This window comes from Acipenser ruthenus, chromosome 11 (genome assembly GCF_902713425.1).
Source record: "Acipenser ruthenus chromosome 11, fAciRut3.2 maternal haplotype, whole genome shotgun sequence".
Lineage (NCBI taxonomy): Eukaryota > Metazoa > Chordata > Actinopteri > Acipenseriformes > Acipenseridae > Acipenser > Acipenser ruthenus.
In genome coordinates this window covers 31,694,016-31,721,638 of record NC_081199.1, presented here as the reverse complement: position 1 = coordinate 31,721,638, position 27,623 = coordinate 31,694,016, and the positions used below count along the sequence as shown (strand labels likewise).

The 27,623-nt window shown below is 36.7% G+C and overlaps 2 protein-coding genes across 7 annotated transcripts in view; both read left to right on the top strand.

Annotated features, from left to right (window-relative positions):
- LOC117426178 (rap guanine nucleotide exchange factor 4-like) overlaps positions 1 to 4,868 on the top strand; it is a 51,450-nt gene extending 46,582 nt beyond the window's left edge. For all 4 annotated transcript variants that reach the window (XM_059033673.1, XM_059033674.1, XM_059033675.1 and 1 more), the window contains 12 exons: positions 93 to 123; positions 218 to 296; positions 392 to 538; positions 782 to 879; positions 1,395 to 1,520; positions 1,825 to 2,003; positions 2,137 to 2,227; positions 2,554 to 2,604; positions 2,952 to 3,039; positions 3,617 to 3,681; positions 3,831 to 3,885; positions 4,312 to 4,868. In XM_059033673.1, the coding sequence (XP_058889656.1) occupies positions 93 to 123; positions 218 to 296; positions 392 to 538; positions 782 to 879; positions 1,395 to 1,520; positions 1,825 to 2,003; positions 2,137 to 2,227; positions 2,554 to 2,604; positions 2,952 to 3,039; positions 3,617 to 3,681; positions 3,831 to 3,885; positions 4,312 to 4,439 (1,138 nt within the window). In that variant the 3' untranslated portion in view covers positions 4,440 to 4,868. The remainder of the gene's footprint in view (positions 1 to 92; positions 124 to 217; positions 297 to 391; positions 539 to 781; positions 880 to 1,394; positions 1,521 to 1,824; positions 2,004 to 2,136; positions 2,228 to 2,553; positions 2,605 to 2,951; positions 3,040 to 3,616; positions 3,682 to 3,830; positions 3,886 to 4,311) is intronic.
- A 1,287-nt stretch (positions 4,869 to 6,155) lies between these two features.
- The window catches only part of LOC117427031 (mitogen-activated protein kinase kinase kinase 20-like), a 35,828-nt gene continuing 14,360 nt past the window's right edge, over positions 6,156 to 27,623 (top strand). The window contains exons 1-12 of one of the 3 annotated variants that reach the window (XM_034045380.2): positions 6,168 to 6,316; positions 9,327 to 9,515; positions 10,818 to 10,905; positions 14,985 to 15,086; positions 15,872 to 15,937; positions 16,772 to 16,800; positions 16,898 to 17,035; positions 18,034 to 18,120; positions 19,402 to 19,476; positions 20,757 to 20,863; positions 22,834 to 22,969; positions 23,630 to 27,286. In XM_034045380.2, the coding sequence (XP_033901271.1) occupies positions 9,357 to 9,515; positions 10,818 to 10,905; positions 14,985 to 15,086; positions 15,872 to 15,937; positions 16,772 to 16,800; positions 16,898 to 17,035; positions 18,034 to 18,120; positions 19,402 to 19,476; positions 20,757 to 20,863; positions 22,834 to 22,969; positions 23,630 to 23,950 (1,308 nt within the window). In that variant the 5' untranslated portion in view covers positions 6,168 to 6,316; positions 9,327 to 9,356 and the 3' untranslated portion in view covers positions 23,951 to 27,286. Of the gene's footprint in view, positions 6,317 to 9,008; positions 9,185 to 9,326; positions 9,516 to 10,817; positions 10,906 to 14,984; positions 15,087 to 15,871; positions 15,938 to 16,771; positions 16,801 to 16,897; positions 17,036 to 18,033; positions 18,121 to 19,401; positions 19,477 to 20,756; positions 20,864 to 22,833; positions 22,970 to 23,629; positions 27,287 to 27,623 lie in introns of those variants that run through there. The other 2 variants (XM_034045378.3, XM_034045379.3) reach the window with 2 other exon arrangements.

The window sequence follows — 27,623 nt, the reverse complement described above, 5'->3', positions numbered from 1 at the left end:
TGGAGCAGTCAATCTGAATAACTGGTTCGTGCAGCACTGCTCTGTAGTATTGTAACCATTAAATAATGCTGATATTTTCATTTGCATTGCAGTTCAGAAGAAGCAAAATACTCACAAAAGAAGGTAACTGGTACTTATGTACTAACCCACAGTATAACACTGTATTCATTGCCTACCTTGGTTTATAAAGGAATGTCTTTTCCTGGTTCTGTTCTAGCACAAAGTTCTTCTGCGTCAGTTTAGCATAGGTGATGAAAGGCTTCAGAAACGACAACCAATTAGGAGCAATGATGAAAGTGAGTATGGAAAGCAAGCTGTGTTTTAATACCCAGTTTTAAGCTGATCAGCATTATATGTTTTTCTGACACATTCTTCGTTCTTCACATTCTAGTTCTCTTTAAGGTGTACTGTGCAGACCACACTTACACTACAATCCGCGTGGCAGTAGCAGCTTCAGTGAAAGAAGTGATCACTGCGGTAGCGGATAAGCTGGGCTCAGGGGAGGACTTGATCCTAGTTAAGCTGAGTTCTGCAGGAGGTAGGAATCTCAACTCAATTGGGTGAAATCTTACCAGTGATCATAGTTGGAGGAGTGGTGGTGGCTGATATTTCCTTGGAGGATTAAATACCAGTCCTCTATGGAAATATCAAAGGTACATTGGTGTACATGTGCTGCTTACTGTACAACAGACTTACAAATCTAAATATCCTGAACTCTGTGCTGTACAATATATCAGTAATATTGCCATACTATATTGTGTTTTTTTTCAATATTTTACAGAGAAGGTTGTGCTGAAGCCCAATGAAATTTCTGTGTTTACCACCCTCAGTCTCAATGGACGACTGTTTTTCTGCCCAAGAGACCAGTTTGATTCACTGGTGCGTATCCATGTTACCAAAAAAAAGAAAAACAAGTGTGGCATTTCCGAAGACATCTTTTAATTATTTAGATCATAGGTTGTTACATGGTTTATTAACGATTTTAATATTTAACACAAGAGCCTATGGTCCTATGATTTTATAGAATTGATTTTAAATGTACAATTGTTAAAATCAGTGCTTTGCTAACTGCTTTTAAGGTTAAAGCTAAGGCATGCTTCAATTGAATATTATGCATATTTAATAGATTACACAAGCTTATGTTTTTAGAAGTTCCACTATCTAGTTTATTACAATAAGACCAGATGTTGGTGGCTCACAAGCGCAATCTGTATTATACACTGTAGTATTTATGACACACAGCTGTATCTTGATAATTATCCACCCAGTTTCTGTTAGTCTTGGTGTGGGCATTCTTTAACACAAGTGCATTTATCCTTGAGATTCTGTTGACACCTATTTTGACAAACCACAGTCAGTTCTATCTTGTTTAAAATGCCTTCCTTTCTTTACAGACTCCCCTACCAGAGCAGGAAGGTCCTTCATCCGGATCAATTGGAACTTTTGAGCTGATGAGTTCCAAAGACCTGGCTTACCAAATGACTATATATGACTGGGAGCACTTCAACTGTGTGCATGAGGTACAATTAAGTACCTGTTTTCAAACAGCTGGCTGTGAAGTAACTAACCACAGGAAGACACAAATCAGATACAAAGTGCTGTGTGCTGCAGTGTCTGTCCCCTATTAAACATATAGCTCTGATTTCAAATTGCCTGTCACATGAAAATCCATTCAATATCATTGTAATGGTGCCAGCTCATTTTTAAGTTTTTAAGGGTGTTTGTTTGTTTGTTTGTTTGTTTGTTTATTTATTTATTTATTTATTTATTTATTTATTTTAGTAAGTTTCACAATTTAATTCAATTAAAACTTTCGTTCTACAGCGTGAGCTGATATATCACACGTTTGGAAGACCCAATTTTAAGAAGACCACCGCTAATCTGGACCTGTTCCTGAGACGGTTTAACGAGCTGCAGCTGTGGGTGGTGACAGAGATTGGTCTGTGTTCCCAGCTCGGCAAGCGAGTTCAGCTGCTTAAGAAATTTATAAAGATAGCCGCACAGTGAGTAGCCCTTTTTACTGTTTTGTAAATTTGAGTGGTACTTTCCTCAAACACATACTGGTGATACCAATGAGAACGTACTCGGAAAATAGCAAAAGCAGTAATGCTGGTCTTTTTTTTTGTTACGTTTCAGTTGCAAGGAGTATAAAAATCTGAATGCCTTTTTCGCTGTCATCATGGGGCTGAGCAACGTAGCTGTGAGTCGCCTGACACAGACATGGGAGGTGGGTACTACGGTGCATTAAGAACATAAGAAAGTTTACAAACGAGAGGAGGCCATTCGGCCCATCTTGCTCGTTTGGTTGTTAGTAGCTTATTGATCCCAGAATCTCATCAAGCAGCTTCTTGAAGGATCCCAGGGTGTCAGCTTCAACAACATTACTGGGGAGTTGGTTCCACACCCTCACAATTCTCTGTGTAAAAAAGTGCCTCCTATTTTCTGTTCTGAATGCCCCTTTATCTAATCTCCATTTGTGACCCTTTGTGTGCTCTTTCTGAAGTTTAAAAAAACAAGCAACAAGCCCACTAATGTTTACTTTTCTATCCACAGAAACTTCCGAGCAAGTTTAAAAAGTACTACTCTGAATTTGAAAGCTTAATGGTAAGTCCTTTTTTTCAGTTTTTTTCATTTCCTTGAGTGGTTTAGGTGCACAACTTTGATAGCGAAGGTTATTTGGTGTTTCATTATACAGTAAACTCTCCTTTCCTAATAAAGACCATTGCGGCCACTCTGTCAGTGCCTTTCCAACTGTAGAACTTGCTCTCATAGGACCAGCTCTATATTTAAATCATTTTACCCATTCCCTTGGTGGTCATAATACTGAGGTAGGATTCCACTGTATAGAGCAGTTTATGAGCAAAGGGACAGATTATAATGCCTCATTATTGTATTGTGCTGAAACATCAGGTATACATTTGTTTGCCAACTTTTTGATACTCTCTTCCCAGGACCCATCCAGAAACCACAGGGCATACAGGCTTACTGTGGCCAAACTGGAGCCGCCAATCATTCCCTTCATGCCCCTTCTTATAAAAGGCAAGTCAAATGGGGATCAAACTTTGCAAGTTCCGCAAATTTTCTAGAATGTGTTCTTCCATAGCTGAACTAAAACCACTATGGTTCTGACTTTCTACAGTACCATTTGCAGTCTGTTACAAAAAATGTAATGGAAATGTTTATATAGATATCTGTCTACAATTCAGCAACCAGTTATAAATTAATCAGTACACTGCACCCTAGGGTTGCGATTTATGTTTTAAATGTTGATTGTAATAAGTTATGAGAAGTCGAAAATTGAAGAATGGGTTTGCTACTGTTTTCTGTTGTACATGTTCTTTTCTGAAACAGAGGGATATGTTTTGATATTGTGTGGTTTTATAATGACCCATGTAAAAATAAATCAATCAATACATAAATAAATAAAGTGCCTGGAGCCAGGTTGACATACATATACTTTTGTAAACATATTGAACTGTGAAGACTAATAAATGATAGAAGTACATAATATACATGCTGTCTGGTTTTATATTTGAACACTGGTCACCATGTTACAGAAATGCCATATGTTATATTATTTGTAGTGTTTAATGTGTAGTTCTTTTTTCTGTTTTAGACATGACTTTCACCCATGAAGGCAACAAGACTTTTATTGACAATCTTGTAAATTTTGAAAAAATGGTAAGTCATTTTATGTACTTAATATGACTGATCATACACCATGATTATAAATGTTGATTTTGGTATGGCATTTACATCCTTCAATTAAACAAACTTCATGAAATAGGCTTTGTTTTTAACAAAGTTGTTTTACTGTTGTCGTTTTGCAGCGTATGATTGCAAACACAGTGAGGATTGTGAGATACTGCAGAAGTCAACCTTTCAGTAAGTAATTGAGCAAAAGAGTACTTGTGTTTTTATTGTCTTATTCTTATTCATGCTATAAAATGAACTATTCAAATATAATGAATCAAGTAATGTGTGGGTTTGGTGCCAGAACAGGATTCAAAATATCTAAAATCTACAAAAGGTTTTAGTAATAATGGCTGTATGAGCTTTCTTCAAAATCAGAAAAGAGCAAGGGGCTTTTATACTGGTGGACAATGTCAGGGTAAAGCAATCCGAACAGAAGTCAGTTCGTAGAATAGGGGGATCAATGGTGTCTGAAATTAATTGATTATCATCATAAAGCAAAAAACAAAACACATCTCATTTGTAAAAGTTGGCAGTTGTGAGGGAAGGCTAAATGAACATATTTTCTAAGGCTAACATTTGTTATTGATTAATAATTTTTTTTTTTTTTTTTGCCAGATTCGGATGCATCACTTGCAAACAAGAATCACCAGGAAGTGCGCAATTACATTCGACAGCTCAATGTAATTGACAACCAGAGGACTTTATCCCAGCTCTCTAACAGACTAGAGCCTCGTCGCTCGTAACTCATCCCCAGACTGCAGCTCCGTCCATGGGGGTCCATGACAGCACTCATGCTGCTATTGCACTATCAAAAATCAATGATGCTTGTTATTTATTACTGACATATTGAGTATGACTGCATTAAAAAAATGGTTCCATAGCTAGCTATTTAACTTGCTGACTTTTCATTTTCATGTTCTTTGCGTTTTTGGGTGCCCACGACTCCTGAAATAGAAATGCACAACATTAGAGTTTAACCATGGCATATATTTATATAGTTAATTTATTATGTTAACTTTAGCATGTAATTAATTAAGAGTTTTATGTAATATCTAACTATACCTCCTCTGTAGATCATTTGTGATGTATCTACTGTCTAAAAGCTTTGTACTGTATGTGTATTCTGTAAATAATATATACCTATTAAATGTATTTGCTGAAAACATCGTGAAGATGCCAATCGGTTTAATTTTCAACTTTTAAATATGATATGAATTTGGCCCACTCTTTTTAATTTCCCGTATTTTGATATATAGTGTATATATAGAACAGATTTTCATATACTCTATTACAGATTAGGTATATCAACAATAATGGAACTAATCATAAACTGAACAGAATATGACATATCCTACATGTTAATAAGGTCATTAAGATGAGAATACACTCTCCACATTCAGCATGAAGACAAAGTATCTGCTAGCTAGCCTTTCTAATCGGTGTAGAATATATACTTATTCCAATCTGTCAGAGTTGTCAAGATTTAAATGCATTAAGAATTGGAGTCCTATAAATGTGGAACATCTTAATGTCCCTAATAGCCTGTTTTAGAAGTAATCCTAGAAACAGTGAAAAGGCGTGTTGAAAGATCATGACCTCCGAGCTTCTCTCCACTCGCTAAGCTCTAGTTAATCAGAGACCCTGCAGCCCAACTGTGTCCTCCAGCAATAAATCTACATATTAATACATGAATGGTAAGTGTCCTGTGTGCAGTCACACTATTAGTACAAGAAATATTAAAAGACCTATTCAGTCATAGCAACATAAACAATGCATGCATATGTGTGGTCTGTCCAGTAAAATGATAGAAAGATAACAAGCTTTAATTTGCTTAATACATTTATTTCCATTCATTTTAAGTCTGATAAAGGTTTAGATGAGAACCTGTGGACTGGAAATGTAAGGATTGCAAGACGCAATGTATGTTACTTCACACATAAGCGTGGCCTTGTCCTTCTGATTGATGGTTTACATTGTTCGAGAAGCAGTGTTAATGACTTTGGGTCTCAGACAGGTTTCTGAGCTGTATAGTCCTATCTAGAAGAATGTGTTGTACAGATCGCTTCTGGCACTCCTCCCTTCACCCAATATCAAGAACTCTGATTATTGTGATCATCACAAACAACTTCACAGGCACGAGCGTGCCATCTGCTTTATCTGTGGGTACATCTTCATAAACCAAGCATTCTTTTTAACCAAAGCCAACATAAGGAACATGATGTGCAATAATATCTATTTTAAATGAATTTAAATGAATTAATTTATTCCTAGAATTAACCTGAAATAATTACTCACATTTGGGTAAAAGTCTCGGTTCTGTAAGTTCCTGGGGGCACGAAGAAACACAGTAACAAAACAAAATTGTGCTAATGAAAAATTCCAAACCTACTGTACATAAGCTAGTCTTTCCATTTATCTACGGCAGGTGGCGCTGTTGTATCCTTGATCTGTCTTGTGGGCGGAGGAAAGGCTCCAATTCCTGGCTGGGAAAGTAGAAGTGAAAATACGAAGCGCAGAAAGTCGAGTTGTCATCGATCACCATAAGTTATTTTGCGGAGCTCAGGTGTTGAGATATACAAACAGAACCTGGGCTAGTTGAAGATACAGTACAAAGAAAAAGGTACCGATTAATAATTTATCTTGCATTATATGGATCTGTTTATATTGTGTTTTTAGTTTATGAAGTTCAAAGGCATTTTTGACACAGGAACTACTGTGTTAAGTTTTATGAATTGCCTTGTGACTGAATTGCATAACCTCATTTTTGGTGCGGCGTGCTTTGTCGCTAAATGACATCCTACTGTTTGGCAACGTGTGTAATAAAAATAAGAAATTTGAAAAAATGTTTTCCTTCGTTGAAATACTACTCTGTCATCTGAGGCCAGGCCCCCCACCTCCCATTCTTTATTTTAAATAAATACAACTGTGGTCATCTTTAGCAAGTTAGGTGAAGCTTTTCACCCTCCTGCCAACCTGATCATTTCTGCGTGTTGTGTCATCAGCCTCCTACTAGTGCAAGAGTACTCAATAGACGGACTCCGGACCGTACATTTGACCGGACCGCAAAGTCATATGGCAATCTGTGTTTTTACTTGCATTCACATTGGAAATGCTCTGCGTTTTTGAGACCGCATGGTCCATATGAGAGTGTGGTACGCGAGGGTACAGTAGGTGTGCATTTGATAGTAAGTAGCAGATACTCGAGCTATGAATGAAACAAAATGTACAAGTCAGCAGCTCTATGGCTAATAAAACAACCGTAGTTTTTTTTTTTTTTAAATACACAACTGATTTTCAGAAAATCGCACTTCACAAAGACCAAAAAAACTATAATTGTACTGAATGTAAAATTACTGTATTTATTATTGTAAGGTGTTTTTGTATTGTTAATTCACTTGAAAGAAAGCACAGTGTTTTTTCAGTTCAGTTTTTTTCTTGTTGTGCTTGTTTTGTTTGCTACAATTAGCTTTGTTTTTGCAACGGTGGAACACAATGCTAACACAGACACATACGAATAAAGTAATACAATTCTGTGGTCGTGGCAGGGAAAGAACTCATGCTGTAACAAGACAGAAAAGAAAGCAGACGAGTTTATTTAGCAGACGCGACTTACAGTGACTAGGGTGTGTGAATTATGCATCAGCTGCAGAGTCACTTACAGTTATGTCTCAGCCGAAAGAGGGAGTACAAGGAGGTTAAGTGACTTGCTCAGGGTCACATAATGAGTCAGTGGCTGAGGTGGGATTTGAACCAGGGACCTCCTGGTTATAAGCCCTTTTCTTTAACCACTGGACTACACAGCCAACTTAGTGAAGAATTCTCAAACCATACAAGCGATTATAGCACATGCAGTTCCAATGCATTTTTTTTATCAGCGTGGCTAGGGACACTACCAAGATGGGGACTTGACACGCCTCCCTTGGTCTGTCCAGTTGAAATATCTCAATCTTTTTGCTGACCAATGGGATGAACTTAATGGCCATTCTAACATTGCTCCTTCCTGTATCTTCCTGACAGGGTTTACAAACATACCAAAGCTGCATTTTATGGCTCCCACCCAGACAGCCATTTTACTGCATGAGAGGTTTGGCAAAACTTAATGGATCCTGAAAAACCAGGAACTTCTATTCTTTAGTTGTGAAATGCCATAAGATTACATTTTCTAAAAGTGCAGACAATAATTTTTATGTTCTACTAGCATTCAGCTTGACTCACCCTTTGTATTTTATGATTGTTTATAATGGAGGAGTAGTGTCTTATTCTTTATCTCCTTTGCCATTCTGTGAATAAGCTGTTCTCAATCAGCACTACATTTTACTGTGACTAAAGAGAGTGTTGGTTTATACTTGAACCATGTGTATTAAAAGAAATGTTTCCATAATGAGGTGCAGTACAGGGGACAGTTTCTCTGAAGTGTGCATTAGAGTTCCTGGGTAGCACAATAACAGCTCTGCTTGGTTTTTTCCATGTTTCCTGAGTAGCAGGATGAATTGTTAAAAATGTATATGTATCTAGAAGTAAGGGTGGCACAGAGCTAATTATAAAATGAATAGCAGTAAATCACAGAGAGCAATAATTTCCTTCTGTGGTAATATAAATATTGCCTGCTGTGCTAGAGATTATTACAAATGAATTGCAGGTATCTGGCTCTTGAAAGTGATAATCGCTAAGCAATGAAGGTAAATTCTATAGTTTCGTGATACAATAACTGGATCAAGTTTCCTAGTTATTGGTCGTCCACATTCTTTCTTTTAGACAGAATAATAATACAACATGTTACATTCATTATTTGTTGGTATTAATTCAGTTTATTTTAAGCTTTAGCTACTGTGCTAGATTTAGATTATATCTACCTCAGAACAAGACCAAACCTCATGGATATTAAAAGAAGTCATAAGAAAATATTTCTACGTACAGGCAGGCTGTGTACTGTAGAAGAGAAAGGATATACACTGCACTACTGTGTGTGTGTGTGTGTTTATTTTTATTTTGAATGTTGGTCAAATGAGAAGTATGTTTATAAGTTGTTTTGCAAAGTGAAAGAAAAGGTTGTCCTATTTTAACATGTATAGGAAACATGTTTAGCAACCTATTCCCCTACTCTACCTTCTGCTCTTTAGAAGGTATTGGGAGGTGAAGGGGTGAGAGAGGGGTAAGGGGGTTGTGAGAGAAGAGGTGGAGGTCTAGAATGTGCCAGAATTCAGTTGCTTCAGCCGTGTATATTTTGTGCAAAGTGATCACAGCACAGAGAGAATGCGTGCTTGGGATTCCAGAAGCCTTATACAAGCTCGCAGTTCAGTCCGAGTTTCCCATTTGTCAGAGCCTGAAAACGCAGGTCCTCAGCTGGTGTTATACTATTTGCTGGAATACCCTGAGTGGGCTGATGTTACTGTAGATTAAAGTGGAAAGTCTAGAAATATCAGAGGACTGTTCTGCCTGGGCCTTGCCAATGACTTGTTGAGACAGTAAGCAAAGCCTTGAAAACACTGTGAGTACTGGGTCTCAAAATGTTGCTCTTTTCTGTTGGCTGTTGAACATGTACTGTAGGTATGGTATAGAGAATTATGTTTTGATCGAGGTTTATATGAAACAGTCTGGTTACTAACATTCTTCTCTTTCTGCTTCCCCAGAACTTAGATTGGTACAAGTGTCATTATGAGATGTCGTCTCTCAGTGCCTCGTTTGTGCAAATCAAATTCGATGACATTCAGTTCTATGAGAACTGCGGTGGTGGAAGCTTTGGAAGTGTTTACAGAGCAAACTGGAAATCGCAAGACAAAGAGGTGGCTGTGAAGAAGCTTCTTAAAATTGAAAATGAGGTGGGAGTTATAATTGCTTGTGATTTTTGTCTGCAATTTGTAATTGAAAGTATAATAACCATGTTAATTACTCTTTTTTTTTAAACAGGTAGTATTAACTTTCATACCCTCTAGTTTTGCAATCATTAAAGTCTTGAAAGCTGAATACTGATAGTTATATTTAATATTGCTGCTTCATAATTGCATGATTTCATGCAAAGATGTGCATACAATAAATGTTTCTTCGGTAAAAAAAAGAAACAGGATTTAGCACATAATTTGCATCACTTAATACCTTGTTCATGCTGGGGTTTTATTAACAACTAAATTGCGTATGATTATTTTGTATTTGTATTCATATTTAAAAATGATGAAAAAACACGTCCTGATGGTCTTTCTCTACATTGGATCCATACCTGCAGGCAGAAGTGTGGCATATGTGTGTCAAATTCCACTGCTATTGCACGACAGTATAAGACAGATTGATCGGTTTGCTCCTTAAAACAAAATCGAAATAAACAATTAGTCAATTTAAAGTTCTAGGACTTGGGTGTAGTAATGTATTTCTGCAATGTGTAGCTGTGGGTTCAGATTGTGGTATGAACTTTCTCAAGTAGATCCTCGGACCCAGGGTATAAGCTTGCTAGAGGCATTTGGCTGTTACAAGCCTGAAGCAATTATTTCTTTGTTAATGATAACCATTTTGGACAGCAGCAGTACTATTCTGCATAGTTTCATATCAGAAATCTCCTTTACAGATGGTCAAGTAACAAGTGAACCATACTGTAAATCCCGTTCTGTGAGTTAATAGGATTGTAATTGCATGAAATGGTCGAGGCAGTGGACCTGCGCTTCAGTTATAACAGGAGTATGCTCGCTCAAAGTGATGTACAGTAGAAGCTTCTTGTTGCTGTAGCATACTTTGCATGTTATAAGAATCTTAAGCGTGAAATCTGGTTATAGTCTTCCCCAACTAAATTCTCATCAGTGTGCTGTCTGTAAGATGAGTTTGTTTCTGTGGCCTCAGTATAAAAGGTGGGTGCTCAGCTCTAATATTTCCTGACTGTCTCAGACTTTACAAGGTACCCATTTTTTTTTTTTTTTGCACACGGTACCCATTCATACAGTAACTCCATGCTTACAGGGCTTAAACCCACAACCTTGCATGCTACAGCCACATGCCCTAAATACTAGCTGTGTGTGATTCATCTGAAATGGTACATTTTCACCGCTGCACTGATAGCCTGTATGTATAAATATAAATAATGTATAATGTAAATATGCTGTCTTATACTATTTTGTTCCTATTATTTTTTTGTGCAGGCAGAAATTCTTAGTGTTCTCAGTCACAGGAACATCATCCAGTTCTACGGAGCGATTCTTGAAGCACCCAACTATGGTATAGTCACAGGTAAGATTTAACTTGACATGCATTTGATTGTGTCGTGATGAGTATAGAGAATACAAGAATAAGAAACTAACCAGCTGGCAATACAATGTTTTATAGATAAAAGAACACATTTACCATACATACCATCATTCACATAATTGCTGCTGTCTCTCCATAATTGAGCTTCTAGTTGTGTGTGTGTGTATGTGTGTATGTGTGTATGTGTGTATGTGTGTATATATGTATATATATATATGTATACCGCTGTCTTTCTTTTTATAATGTCAAAGCTTACTGAAAAAAAAAAGTTCATAGTGAAATTGATAACCATGCGAATTCTATACTGCCCAGATTTCTAATGTGATCACACAAGAAGACTTGTCTTAGTGACCTGTCAGCTAGTTAGCAGCTTCAGGTGGAGTTGAGGTTGCTTGGTGCAGTAGCAGCTCATTTGAATAGCGTTGTTGCTGTCACCTATTCATTAACCTGTCCTGCTCCAGACAGAGCACTCAACTTCTACAGCACCTTTCCTAACAGTGTCAACTCACAGACATTGACAGCTCGGTGTCTGGCCACTAAAAGAGCACATCACCAGTTATCAAGTTTTGCACAGTATCTCTCTTACATTCCAATCATCCTGACAGGCCTTTTTTTTCTTTTTTTTTTTTAGTATGTGGCATTCATTGCTTTTTTTTTTTTTAAATACACTTTTCAAAACTCAAAATATATTCCTCCTTCAATTGCTATGAGAATTGTAAGAGAACTTTATTGCATTGCTTTGTTTTTTTTTCATCATTATTAATGTGCTCATTTATTTAAATAAATGTGTTTTTGTAGCATTTAAGTCTTAACATCATCTAGTTTAAAAGTAAAATTCCAATAAGTGTAAATACATGTCAGTAATAAAATGTAATACATTATTTAATCATTAAAAACTAGGGCAGCTGGGCAAGTAGGGCTCTAGTTTCAAAAGTATCCAAGACAATACAGTGATTTGGGCACCAGGGCCAGGTGGGTATAAGGGTTGCCCCTGATGCATCTTCCGGTCGAATTACAGGCCTGTCTTGATCACATGGTGCATTAGTAGAGAACCCCTATTCATACTGTGGTAACTCCTCATCTTTGCTTTGCAAGGCGTCCTGGTGCTACACATGAACTGGAATGTCCTTCCATGAAAACCTCTGATACTACAACTTACTGAACTGCTTAATCACTCTGTATATGAATGATTATTGCATTATATTTCTGAGCCTTTTGCATTTGCCACAAGGCAGCTCTTGTACCTAATGTCAGTCGCATCATATTTCTTTTTCATTTCCAGTGACATTGTGATTTGATTACAAGAACCTGTGGATTGCCAAGGAAATGACTGCACCCTTTAGCAAGTCATAATCTAATTAGCACTGGGGAAACAAAAAATAACTGTCCCTGGCATGTCCTCGATATTTCCACATTCGTCAGCACTGTTATACATTCTTTTCAACCGCCTGATTTACCGCAGGGCCATGGTTACGGCTTTCCTCCAAGTAATATGTATGAAAAGTAAAATAAAAGAATGTCATTTTAGCCATAATGTATTTGTAAAACTAGTTTTAGGAGATGTGCTGTATAACGGAGAGATATACGTTTTTTACCATTTTCTAAAAATGTCAATTCTTTAAAATTTTTGTGAATTGCTTGTCATTTTGAGATCGGTTATCCTTATTTTCAGTGGCTTGAATGATAGTATTTTAAACAAAGAATATTCTGACTTAGATTCAGCATCTACTATAGTTGAGTCCAGGTTCCTTTACCTCTTTTTCAGAACGGGGGTACTAGAAGGTCAGATGCCTTGCCCAGAATCCGATGCAGAGCTTAGATTTGAACCCAGAATCTCCCATCTCTTAATCCATTACTTACTACAGTATAGCCAGCTTGCAAAACTTCCTGGAATAGACAAAGATATTATTTTTTCATGTTCAGCCCACTTGTGTGATCTGACACTTTGCAATTGTGGAATTCCCAGTATGAGTGATGCAAGCAGAATTGTGAAGAATGCAGTCCTAAACTTAAAACACCGTTATTATTTGTGGGTTACCCTCCTCCCCCCACCCCCCACCAAATAAAAAAAAAAGATTACCCGATGTAAACTGCCCTGAGATATTCTTTAGCTACTGCTACTTTAGAAATTTGATGGAGGCACATGCATGACGCTTAAGTTTTTAGCTGTATCTTGAAATCTATTCGTTCAATCTTGATAAAACGCGATATGGTCATTCCTAGCACAAGATTATGAAGAAATAAAATTCTTGAAATGTAGCTGTATTCTATTTTTCTGATTTTGTTGGGCTTATATGTGCTATATTCTGGATACTGCTCACATAATTAAACTTTGAATGGACAATACATTATTCCACACACTGAGGGAGTTTGGTAGGTCATGGCACACACCTGCTGGGCTTAACTATTGAAGCCTGCTCTTGGGAACTGAACTAGTTTGATTTGGACTTGGGAACAGCACATTATTAAACATGTCTGTTGGATTGTGTAAAACATTGCCCCATGATTTATGAGTACAAGGTCTTGTTTTGTCCCTTGTTTTAGAGTTTGCAAACCATAAAGGGACCTGTACTCTAGAAAGTGGAACTGTGTTCCATAACTGCTGTCCCAACTTTTTAACATAATGTTTGAGCAGATTTGATCCCCTTCCTCTTTCTTGTGCTTATCATCTGCCTTGTTAAGATACAGTACTGTTGAAGAGACAGGACTGAAGTTCCCCAAACGTGCTTCTAACGGCCACAAGTATTCAGCAGGGATAATGATCTGATTTGGAAAACAGTTTTTCAGTGGGTGACAGTGCCTCCCTGCAATGCATGTTGTAATACACACGAGGACAGTTTATGAGGAGAGAAAAAAGTATTCCAGGCTGATGACTGATTGACTGTGTTACTGTTCAGGTCAGGCATGAAGAAAGGATTTGATATTCTTAGAAGCTGATGTGTGAATGTACATGTCCTTGTTTAGTACTGATTCATCTGCCTGTGACAAAGGTTTTGGGATATGTATTCTGTATTTACTCTTGTTTTAATTTCATTTTAATATTGACCCGGATTTAACTTGCAGTCTAATGCCACATTATTTTGTTTGTAAGTAAAAAAGAAAAAATATTAAAGTTTGGGGAATCCTTTTTTTTAATGTTTTTAGTAGAATCTGATTAAACGTGGCCTAAATGTATGTAGTTGATTGTGCTACAAACTCCACTATTTGGTACCAAATGCAGTGGCAGAAAATCTTTTTTAGAGGATAAGTTTGTATTGAATAAATCAAAGTTGGTTAAAATATGTGACTTCTGAGTCTTAAAGGTTTGGCTAATTCAGGGTTTAAAATGCAAAATAAAACCAAACAAAACAATATTGTGCGTAGTCCACGTTGAGGCTTATGAAGTAATTGGTGCAGTCTGATCAGATATTCACAGCTGTTGTCTGGCTTTGGCACTGAAGGTTAAACGGTGTAAAATAAATCTGTGTTTGAGGTTACCAGTCAGAGGGTCAGCCTCTAGTAGAAATGACTATTTACTGTTGACTGAGGGTTCATTTGCCATAAAAGTGTATACCTTGACTGCTTACACATTTATGTGCATTTTGATACGATGAAAAGCCTCTAAAATGTTATTGTATTAATTGCATTTCTAGGTTAATATGAGCACAATATATATTACTACGTAGTACAAATATATATATATATATTGTAGAAGTAAAGTTAGGCATATTTAAAGCATTCCCAAAGTCCCTGTTACATTAACTAAGTATATGAATGATTATTGTTATTAACCAAGTCCAAACTCCAAAATGTAATTTCATTGCAATTTAGTCACAAGCAATGAATGTCTTGGTTCAAACTGTACAGTTTAGTTTACTGCAGTAAGTTTACAAGTTGACATGAATGTGTAAGAGTTGAGTTTAAAAGCAGCGCTTTGAGTGAGTGGTATAGAAAATCTTTTAAGTCATTAAGAACTCTCTTGTATGTAATTTGTAATGGCATACTGTGTAAGAGGGTACTGAATTTGCTTTTGAGACTGTATTTATTGTTTCAGTATTTATGTGACGTCTGTTTTCTTTCAGAGTATGCTTCAGGAGGGTCTTTATATGACTACCTGTCTAGCGATGAAAGTGAGAAAATGGATATGGACCATGTCATGACCTGGGCAATGGAAATCGCCAAAGGTAGGTTTTCATAGAATTTCATGTTATCTACATGACAACAATGTATGGGGCTGGAAAAAATTATAGTAAAGCCTACAGTATTAATACTATATGTCTTCTTTTATGTCATTTTTAAGTATTAGCTGAGATCATGCAACACTGTGTTTTCCGTGAGAGTAATGCTTTTACCCAGTTACCTGGGGCAAAATGAAATTAAGTGGCAAAACTAAACCTGACAGTATTAGAACAAGCAAGAGTTGTTAGTTGATCTAGATAAATACAGGCACTATGCCAAAGATGCTGTGAGAACTATAGAGGGGATATGCTATTTATGAATGCAAGCCTAACCATGTTGAAATGTTGTATAAGATAATGACAGTTCTTAAGCACTGAACTAAATAGAACTGTAGCTGGCCAGAATCTAAGACGTTTTACTGTATATCCTCGATTCTGTGAGGACACGAGCACTGGTTAATACAATGCTGGTATCTCATTTTGCCAATCAAAGTAATACATATGCTGTATGCAGATAAAGATGAAATATGTAGCTGACACTTCTTTTGTAAGTAATAAAACCTCATTTTTGTGGTTGTAGGTAATTGCCTTCCCTTTCAAGAATAAATAAATGTTTATTGTGACGTTACACAGCTGTCTGCAGGTTTGGCTATAAATTCATATGGCAGTTAATGGAGTGTATGTGTAAAGCGAGTCTGTGACAGGTCTGTGTATACATTTTCAAAGCTTGTCTTGGCATCACACTGAATGTAAACTAAAAGGAAACCTTTTCTTTCTACCTTTCCTGTTAGGAATGCATTATCTACACATGGAAGCGCCAGTGCGGGTAATCCACAGAGACCTCAAGTCCAGGAATGGTAAGAACAGCTTAAATGGTGTCTCATGTGCCAGGTCTTTTCATTTCAGAGCTGTGTTTTCAAAGTGTTTTCTTCATTCTTTAATTCCTATTTTTTGAAAGGAGAAAAAAAAGTCTTATTGTTACAAAATGAGAAAACAAATACCTCAAGAGTGCTGAAGGAACTCAGATTTATATCGCTTAGTTGTGTGGTTCTAATTTTGTAGAATTACTGGAGCAGGTGTTTCACCTCTTTCAAAAAATAGGAGTTCATTAAAGACTGGAGTAAACGCTTTGAAAATACATCCCATTGTGTTTCATTGATATAGCTAAGAATATGAATATGGAATGCATTGTTTTTTCTAAATAATGACCCTGCTTGTCTGTGATGTGAAAAAGCCTATGTTCTCCAGGTCTTAGGTTGTTGGACAAGTTTGTGTCGGTGCTTTCACGGATCCTAGCATTTAATTGCATTATTTATACAATAAATTAAAACTACGTGTTACCAGGTGAACTTTGTAAAAATCTGTTAAGTTAGCATTTGCAGAAGAGCATAAGTTGTGCGTTTTTGAGTATTTCCCCGCTATGGTAGTGGAGAGATGGACAATTACTAATTAGACCAAGACAACTCTAAAATGGCACACTCTTTTTCTGTTGGCAAGTACAATAATTGAGTGGACAAGCTGACAAACCCTGGTTTACTGTATTAAAGTTATAGCTTTTTAACTTTACACACATTTGTCACTTTTTTCATTTATTCTGTATTTTAAGAATATTTTGTAACAGCATCTTGATCATTTGCATGTCTGCTACTGTATTGTTATTAACTGTGTAACTGTTTTTATTTCTATTCCAGTGGTGGTAACAGCGGATCGAGTACTGAAGGTGTGTGGATTCATTTTCGGACCTTTATTATATTTAATTACGGTATACCGTGGGGTCTAAGTTGAAAAAATCCTAAACGACTTTTTGTATTTGCTAGATCTGTGACTTCGGTGCCTCAAGGTTTCACTCCCACACGACACACATGTCACTGGTGGGAACCTTTCCGTGGATGGCTCCAGAAGTAATACAGAGCCTGCCAGTGTCTGAGACGTGTGATACATATTCATATGGTGTGGTGAGTGATGTCTGGACAGTAACCCTTATAGCACCTGAAACAATATTTTTTATGTTTTCTGCAGTATACTACGTGAAAGACTGCGGTAAGTTGACATTGTGACAATGCAACACCGTTGAATGCACAAGCTAAAACATAAAATGTAGTATATTCTGTCAAGTAAGCAGTGTAAGCATGGGGAAAGTAATTTAAACCACAAAACTATGATGCATAGTTACCATTGAAAACTGCTGCAGTTCTTTTTAACTATATTGAAAAACATTTCATCGTGTCAACTGTTTGTCTGTCTGTTTGTAAGTATGTATGTACATATGGCAGTGTGCATGGTGATCTACATTTTCATGTTAATTGTAATTATATTTTGAATTTACAGCTGTGGCGTGGATGTTTGTTGCTAAATCAAATTACGTTTATATTTGTTGTTGTTTAATTTGAACTGGGGCACATTAAATAGCTCATTGCTTCCCGTAACTGAGTAGGCAGATTTGTAAACTGTCCGCATGCTCAGATTCCAAAGAGCTGATGGCAAGCATTACAAACTGTAGTGTGACAGACCACATGGACACAGACGCACAGCTCATATGTCTGTACTGAAGCCCTCTATCTGTCGCAGAGCTAGTGCTTTCCCAGCTTCTGTTAAGGACATGTTCCTGGAGTAGCAAAGTGTAATGAACAGTGCAGACCGTGAAGTTTGTTGTCACTTGAACTTAACCCTGATTCAGTAGATCCAGTTAAAAGGGGAATTTTACATCCAGATAAAATCAATTGCGAGGGTATAGATTTTTTTGGGAACACAATTAGCTGGTTATGGTTTGTACGCATATAAAGGTTTGTGCAAAATCGTCGACTTGCCTTACGAACAAGTTGTACGGTATAAAAAACAAAAAATGTAATTGCATGCTGAACCAGTTCCATAAGTCTTAATCCACAAAACATGTATGTGCAGTACCTCCAGTAAAGATGTGCAAATGAATTGATAGTTGTTTCTCTATTTTCAGGTTCTTTGGGAAATGCTAACACGGGAGATTCCTTTTAAAGGCTTAGAAGGGTTGCAAGTTGCCTGGCTTGTGGTGGAGAAAAACGAGGTAGAGTAACCCCCTGTTTGGTTGAAGGTTTTTAAATGGCTATAAATCTGAATATTTTGCTGTGGTTAAGAATAGAGAGTTGTCACGCTTTAACTCTGTATAATATAGCGCCCACGGCAAAGAAAACGCCAAATTGAATTCAGAACAACACAAGAACTACTGTAACTTTATCTCGCTGGATATTCGCAATGGAACGTTCTTTGGAGTAGTCAAATTTCAAGACATCTGCCAGCATGAGTTAATAATAGCCTGCCCTTCTTTAGCCTCTGGAACAATATGGGCCATCAATGAATGCCTTAGCAAAGTTGCTCTGTATATTTATAGGTGAATTACATCAAGCTTGTGTGTGTGTCTTGTTTTAATAAGCTTCCTTTTTAGCAGACATATCTTAAGCAACCAACAGCAAATACAGTAGTTTGAAGAAGTCTATGTTGATATATGTAAAACTTAAGCTAATTCTCAACATGACTGACTGGTTTCACAGACCCTATTAGCACTTATTTAGTTGTGCAAGGTTAGTGCAAATCGGGGTCTGTGAAACCAGCTGTATTTCTTAGTTTATATGATAAGTACTGAAGTGTTGTGTTTTTTTTGTTTTGTTTTTTAATATATTTCTCTTAGATATTGACCATCAGTCATTCCACTTCCTTTAGTGTGAATACAATTACCAGTCATTCCAGTTCATGACCTTTCCTTAAATATACCCTCCACAGGCAGCCATGGCAGACAGATCCACTGCATCAAAGAACATATAAATACATATATGTTATAAATACATATATATTTATAGACCGATCAACAAACAAAATGTTAGAAACAATGTTAGAATGGGCAGCAGTGTGGAGTAGTGGTTAGGGCTCTGGACTCTTGACCGGAGGGTCGTGGGTTCAATCCCAGGTGGGGGACACTGCTGCTGTACCCTTGAGCAAGGTACTTTACCTAGATTGCTCCAGTAAAAACCCAACTGTATAAATGGTTAATTGTATGTAAAAATAATGTGTAAAAAAAATAAATAAATAAAATGTAATTGTATGTAAAAATAATGAGATATCTTGTAACAATTGTAAGTCGCCCTGGATAAGGGCGTCTGCTAAAAAAAAAAAAAAATAATAATAGAATCTGCGTTGAAATACTGTATGTAGTAAAAGATGTTGAAACACTGCAACAAAAAACAAGTCTGTTATAGAAGATGTTCCAGTTTTAAAAATAGAACACTTATCTAGGACACTTACAATATGGTAAAAAAAAAAAAAAAAATCCTTTTTGTCGTTTGCTTTGCAGAGATTGACCATTCCCAGCAGCTGCCCAGCAAGTTTTGCTGATTTAATGAAGCAGTGTTGGGACTCAGATCCAAAGGTTGGTTTCTCTGTATTAAATTCATGCAGGGTGGCAGCTTTATATCAAACCTCTAATTTGCACTGCATGCTTGGGGTGTAACTTCATACTCTCTGCAATCAGCAGACCCTTAATCGTAGCACCGGCTGTCTTAGAAAACAAGTTATCTTGAATATGCCCAGTTTCAAGTCCTTGCATGCCCTGATGTGTAGGCTTAGTGCTTAAAATATATGGTTTACAGCTGTGTGGGCTTGCTTATGAACGTAGTTACATAAATCTGTTCTGTTTTGTTGGCTTCTGGTTATTTTATTTTTTGAATAGCTGTAAAAGTGTAAACCTAAATGAACATCCTATTGCTGCATGTGTAGATAAAAGCCTTCACGACAATGAAGACATTTGGACCCATTTTGAGGTTCAAAGACTGATTTTATTTGAGGAATAAAACATACACAACAGCATTAAAATAGAAGTAAAACCTCTCCATCTGTTGCTGTCAAGGAGCAGTTAAATATTTGTTCTTGGTTTATACCATTAAATTAATTTTATTCCTCTCAAAAAAACAAATTACCTTTGCCCTTGCTGTATGATAAAACATGATGTTTTTAATTAGAAGGAAATTCAAAAAATTTACAACACAACAAAGGAACAGTAGACAATCCAGGCCAGTGGCTCCAAAGGCAGTAAAATTGCTTTGGGGATAATCCCATTGTTAATAAATGAACAAGGGCAAATATATCCAAGATATCATGTTTGTATTAAAAAAAAAAAAAAAAAAACAGTCACTAATGAGAGGGGTATATAAATCAGAGACTGTTTGCTAGCACTTCTAGAGTATTAATAGAATGCATTGACATGCCAGGCACTGTGGGCCAACTGCACCTCATCAGTAGAACAGGGAGCCAAGACATGGTCAACCCTACATAATATAATACTGTTGATGATGTGTCTAGCACAACAATGTGTGCACATGAAATAATCCCCCTATTTTTAAACTGTGTGTTCTTCCTGAATCTCTATAGTGTCTTGAGTACTAACGGCTGTTAGATCTATAATAAACAGTACGGTGTGTTGTCTCAGCGGGAAAAGACAGTCCTTATGCCTTCATTTCAGCTAGATAATAAAAAGTGTAAAGGTGATTTATTGTAATAAATGAATTTGTTTTAAGGGTGGGGGTTGGTTGCCACTGTTTATTGTTTACATTATTTATTGTTTTTTAGTGGTGGGTGTGGCATAGGTTCTGTCATTGGGGAAATCATTTTCTAAAAAAACAACCTGCGTTTCTGTTTATTGTTATCCTCCAGAGAAGACCACATTTTAAGCAAATCATGATGACCCTGGAATCCATGTCCAATGACAGCCAGCTTCCAGACCAGTGTAATTCCTTCCTGCACAACAAGGCCGCGTGGAGGTACAGCTACATCCCTTTACTTTACGCTTGGCAAATTTAAGCCATTTTAGTTTGAATAATTCCTCCCACACAACTTGCTACTGTCAACACAGCTGAGCTACTTCAATCAATTTTTTCACTCCTTTGCCAAGTACCCCTGACTCATCTTAAACTGGTTGAGGCTGATCTAATGCAGCTGTAGCCAAGACGGTGTGTTTTGGACTAAATACAAATATAATAAAATAATACACCATTTTTCAGTTCAGACACTAAAGTAGAAAGACATTAAAAGCATACATGTGTGTAGTTTTACAGTATGTACAACTAAAAAGGTATTATGTCAATACATCCAACTTTATGCTTTCAGAGGTGTTAGTAAAACTTACCTGGGGTTCTTCTATTTATTTGCCACTGAGTTCTCTGGTCACTTAAAATGTAGTTTTGGGCAGTGGGTCTACCAGGGCAGTGTGGGAGTTTTTAATCTGATCTATGGGGTATATGGGATGTTCCCGTTCTAATAGGTTAACAGCCGTCAACATCACAGTGTAAAGCAATTAAGAAATACATGATGTTTATCACTTGTGTGCAACAGAAGGAGAAGAAATAAAGAAAATTAGGCTTGATTCCAGTTCTTTTTATTTTTTCACTTCCTTTTACCATCCCAGATTTACCTGGTCAGTGCCTTCAGGGGAAGGGGTATAAATTGGGGTGGTACCTCGCAAGACCGCCATCTAACAGTGAGATAGGAGATAAGTCTATGAGGGTTGCCCTTGAGGGTAGTCTCTTAAACAGGGTTAGAAATATCTCTTTGGTTACCTAAAAGCAATCTGTGCTTGGCAACATAATTGCATTATTGTGTGCGGTACTCTGTTAAATAAACCTGATTGACAGAGGTCATGCCTGGAAAGCAGAATTCCCAGTCCTGTTCTCGCTGCTTTCTACAGTATATCACTGTTGTCTGGGCCTGTCCCTCTGAACATGAAGGAGGGGTGGGGGTGGGGGTGGGGGAACGGTGAGAGGAAATTCAGAAGGGGGATCTGAGATTTAAAAATAGGACAATAGAAGGGAGAGAGGATGAGAAATTCCATGGGTGTTTGTCAGTAAACAGGCGAGCAAGAAAATTAATTATAGGAGAAGTTTACAGCACGAGTGGAAAAACTGACCATGTGTGGAGTTTTAGAGCTGCGTCACATGCCTGAGTATAAATAGCTGCACTCAGAGCCAACGTTAGCGCTACCCTGACTCGACTTGGGTCATAGGGTTTTAGACTGCAGCCCCTGCAAGCAGTGATACTGCACTGAACAGCATCACCTGCTGGCCATATCAGTGACCTGCATAATCCAAGATGTTGTTGCCTAAACTCTTAAATAAGGGTTGTGTTTTAAGTCATCCAGAACAATGCCGTTCCCTCGTTTTGTCCTCATCTACACATTCATGGAGTACCAATGATGATCAAACTGAGTTTTCTCTGATAGTGTAATAATTAAAAAAAAAAAAAAAATAGACTATTATGACCTAACCCATTATGCCTTAAAAGTTTAAATGGCGAAGGTCACAATATTCTTCTAGATTTATATTAGTTTTATATTAGATCACACCAGAGAAGACCTAAAAATTTTAAAGGGAGTTACTTGCAGTTGACCTTGACCTCTGACCAACCACAGTATATTGCAGTGACTGACAATGACACTACCATGTGCTTCAGGGGGTGTTTGTTTTAGTTCAATATAATATATATTTTTAGGTGAAAGTTCTAAACTATGCCTAGGTAGATTCTTCAGAATGATATACAGTATTTCTTTTAGTACTCCTCCTTCGGGGTTATGTGTGTTAAAATGATCCTGGAAACACAGGAATAACATTCTTTGTGTGTTAATGTCAGTACTGTGTCATTTAAACTGGGAGGCTATTGATGGAGAGATCCAGGTGGAAATTGTGAGCAATTTGTATCTGTCGGTAAGCGGCCATCCTGAACTGATTGCTCTTTGTAGATGTGAAATTGAGGCCACGTTGGAGAGACTGAAGAAGCTGGAGCGTGATCTGAGCACCAAGGAGCAGGAGCTGAAGGAGCGGGAACGACGTCTGAAGATGTGGGAGCGCAAGCTGATGGAACAATCGCACACGCCGGTGAGTGAAGCAGGAGGGGCTTCCCTGTCAGAGCTGGAGCTAATCCCAATAACACCCTATTGTCAAAAAAAAACAAAAAACATGCTCCACAGTTACTGGGACCACAACAGAGTCCAGTATGTTTAATAGCTAAAATGAGTGTAAGAGGGTATGGATTCATAGGTTTAGGTTTGCTACAAAACTAAGGTTTCCTTTGGAAAAATATTAAATTGGTTGGGTCATAACTGACAATATTTATTTATGTTTAAAAAATATATATATATATATGAGAAGTATATGCGTATGTATTGAGTCTACAGAACATTGCATTTCAAACATATGCTGACACAGTATAGCACACTGTGTGTGTGTGTGTGTGTTTTGAATTTAAGCAGTCTGAAGTAATGCATTGGTGCCTAAAGTGTTCTGCAGACATGGCTTTCACCTTCACTTTTATCTAAAACTTCTAAGATTTTTCTTGCCAGCATTCTAAAAAATTAACATTTTGCTCTCTCTATTTTGGGAAATCAAAAAGGTGTGTGGAAACGCTTCTCCTTTCAGTTTACTAAAAAAAAAATAAAGTAGCCACTTCACCACAAACAAAAAAAATCGAATCTAAGATCTTTTTCCTGACTTTATTTTGTGATTCTAATTCCTTTTCTTTTCTGTACCTTTTCTCAGCTTTTCTTGCCTGTTACTGCAAAGATTTCGGAAGAGTCTTTCTATGAGTCTAAAACAGAGGAGTCAAACAGTTCAGAGATGTCTTGTCAGATCACTGCTGCCAGTAACGGGGAGGTAGATGGCATGAACCTGCAGGCCATGATGAAGGGCTTTGGGGATATTCTCTCTATGGACCTGGCAGGACCTGTCTTGCACTCTGGGATACAGATAAACATGCAGGCCAAGCAGAACTCCTCTAAATCCACCAGTGTCAGAGAAGGGAAGAAAATCAACATGGCTGTGTCCCTGGGTGCATTTAACTGGTCAGACGACAGCGACTAATGCAATTAGTCACTCACCAAGTCCCCTCAGGCCTGGAGTATAGTGTAAAGCATAGTGATGGCAGCACCATAAACTTGTATTTAATTCAGGCCTAGACGGAATATCTGTTAGTTGGGAAGTCCGTAAAATTTATAAAACAGCTTACTTGGCCTGTGTTGAAAGTGCAATTAAAAAAACAAATCTGTTTTTTGGATAAAGTCGTGGGATCTCTTTGTATGTGAAACTACATGCCCTTTTTTTGCATTATATATACATCAGGACTGTGACAATAGTTCACTGAAATCCCTGTACCCCGCCGTAGCAGCAGAAAGAGTATTAACGGTACTTATTTTTTAAGCAAACTACTGTTTGTTCATTGTCATGAACATTAAGGGGTAGATGTACTAAGATGGGTCAGTCACAAACATACCGCATTTTGCATTTGCGTTACGACAATTCGCAAAGTGCACATTTTGTCGTATGTACTAAGAAAAAATATGTTAATGAGCCGCAATATACTAATTTAAATATTATTTGCGTTATCTTAGCGAGAGTTGTGCGGCGTTTTTTTCAAATAAAATGTAGTTGAGTTGTGGTTTGCTGCAGCAGAGAGTGCCCGAAGGATAACGTCTATACATGCAAGGGTGCAAGAATCAAAATAACATTGTTTTTATATATATATATATATATATATAATGAAAGGCAGTTTAATCCCATCAGATTCTATAGTGGGGCCCTCACCTTCACCCCCAAAAAGCTTTTCATAATCATGCAGTAGACCCTCGCTAAACCGGACATGTTTGTCCGACATAAGGAGCTGTTGGGTTTAAAAACAATACGATAAAATCGCACACACATACATTTACAGTTCTCGATGTATTTTAAATATAAATCATTGCACTGAAATAACACTAATGTGTTTTGGGTAGGCTACACATTACATTATGTAAAAATATAAATCTGTACAGTAGGCCTATACAGTACACAGTACAGTAGTAAAATCAAATGAATACCTAGTGCACTTTTTTTGTACTTTAGCCTACTGGTAACAGAAATAAATCATGCTGCTGCATTGTACACATCGGTGTACAATGCGAATAAAAGATTATTTTAAATTGAAACTAAATGATTTTAGGGTTTTGTATGTTATTTTAATTATTATTACTTTTAACTTGGTCTACTTAGTGCCTAGACAATTAACACACAATAGATCATTTTCCTGTACAGATGCTTAGAATGAGCTGGAGGGGTTAGTGGCACATGTATGCAGTCTATTGTTCCCAACACCCTGGGAAAACCAGAAATGTCACAGAAATTTGTTTTCAAGGCTTGTAAGTACACCCTGACTTTAGTGAAAATTAGGTACTTGGGTGTTCGTCTCAAAAATACATTGAGCACAACTGGCAATACACGAGAAAAAGCAGACTGGGAAATGTTTAAAACATGCTTTCAAAAGTTCTTAACAATTTGTTGGAATAGTAAGTGTAGCAATTGCCCGCAGCTTTCGTACATCTCGTTACAATATTTTTGATCCCTCATTTGCACTCTCATCTCCACCCTGTTTTTGTGAATTTCTGCAGGAACGCCCAGAATTACATATTCATTTAAGGCTAAAGCGCAAATAAAAACTGCGACTGCAAAGCATTTGTTAAAATGATGCAAACAGCGTTGCGTTTGTTTTAATACATTTCACGCTACACTTCCTTCTGGTTTACATGTGGCTTGCAACGATTGTGAGAGACACAACACTTTAGTACATCTACCCCTAAATCTTTAAAATGCTCAACAGCTGCAAACCACCTACTTTATTTTGTTTAGCCTATAAAACACTTTTCATCTAGCTAACATTATATTACACAAACTGTTTCTAATGAATTACTAATGAATCTAATGAAATAATGTTTAATGTGGAAGTAATGTATGTATTTTTATATTTTATTTTAATGGTACTTTTAATTGCCTAACAAATACAACACCGTGATTACATAACATAATACAATATACAAATGTCGTTGAAGAATATTTTATTTATCAGGAATGTTCATTGTTTATTTATTTTGTTTTATATTGATTGAAAAGTTTTTGGTCTGGTTGAGTGATTTTAGCTAAAACTGTCACCCTTTATAATAATTCTTTTTTTTTTATTGAGTCCCACTACTTGCTTCTTTTATTATTTCATTTTATCTTGAGTGTGTCAGTAGGTGACATCTCTGAGTAGAGTTGGGTTTGAGCTATTTCATAAATACTAATGAGATTATACAGTATAAAATATGTTTAAGGGTAGCATCCATGAAAAGCAACACAGGCCAAATTAAGTGCAGTTTTCATTCATCCCCCTTTTTTTCCCCCATTACATTTGAAAGGGATACTTTATAGCCTCTACATTTCCCTTCTAATTTAAGTTACAGGCAGCTTGCTTTCCTATAATGTGTGTTCTTTATGATTCTCCATGGTTTCTGCTTACATTATTATTTGCCACTTTTTCAACAAAAATGCTTTTTTTTTTTTTTTTTTGCTGGAATAGATAGTGCAGTACAATAAGCATGGCAAATAAGGATCTGAGGAAAAACAACAATATAGAATACTTCAGGACACACATAGTGGGATATTAAAGAGAAATGTAGAACATGTAGATTAGATCATAACATTTATATGAGATAAAGGTAGTTCTGTGTGGAATGTTTGTTAGATCTAAACCCTGGCAAGAATTTCAGATGTTCCCATTTTCCAGGTTTCATACTGTATTGGCATTATACAGTGAGTGCACCTTATATAATTGAAATTCACTAGGCTGGTCTGATCTGCTACTGACCTAGTTGCAGACCAGTGCAGTGCAAGGGAAGCTTTTCATCCCAACTGTGCTACCCTGTGCTTTGTTTTCATTGCTGCTTTTCTTAAAACCAGCAAAAAAATGAATGATGATTAGTCGGTTACCAACTTTTAAATCATGTGAAAAGTCAACCACTTTATAAAGGTTTTAAACTAGTATTATTAAAGTGACAGAATGTCACATGCACTGCATTTACAGCTTATGCACTTTTTTTTTTACAATACTACATTTGAAATGGATACTGTGACATAATCCTATTTATAGTTCACATAGGTGTTAAAGCCAGTTTGATGTGAACTTGGTTTTGGTTTTTTTTTTTTTCTGCTTTCCCTTCTGTTTTTCAATAAACTTTTGACATTAAATAATGTATTCTCTGCTTATTTCTGTTCCTTTTCACATTTGTTAAATAATTTCCTTCTCTGATTTTCTTTTTGTATTAAGTAATATTGGGCCCAATCCACAAAGTTTTAACTTATGGGTTATTTAAAGTTTGTTTTGAAGGATAAATAAAGTCTGTATGCATGCAATTTTTGTTGCTTGATTGTTCATTTTTTCTAAAGTGTACATTTCCAGGGCTGGGGTTTATGTAACATGAGTTGGCTGCTCAACAGCAGAAAATCACTTCTTGTCGAAATATTTGTCATTGAATTTATTACATTATTTTACTATGAATTATGTGCTAAAGCACCCAAATCTATCTATCTATCTATCTATCTATCTATCTATCTATCTATAGATACAATTACACACTGCTATGCAAAAGTCTTAGACATGTTGTATTTTTGTACGCTGATGCATTATAAGCATCAACAATTTACTCAAAGCCTGCACTAGTGTTTTCTACTATTATAACAACCTTGACTT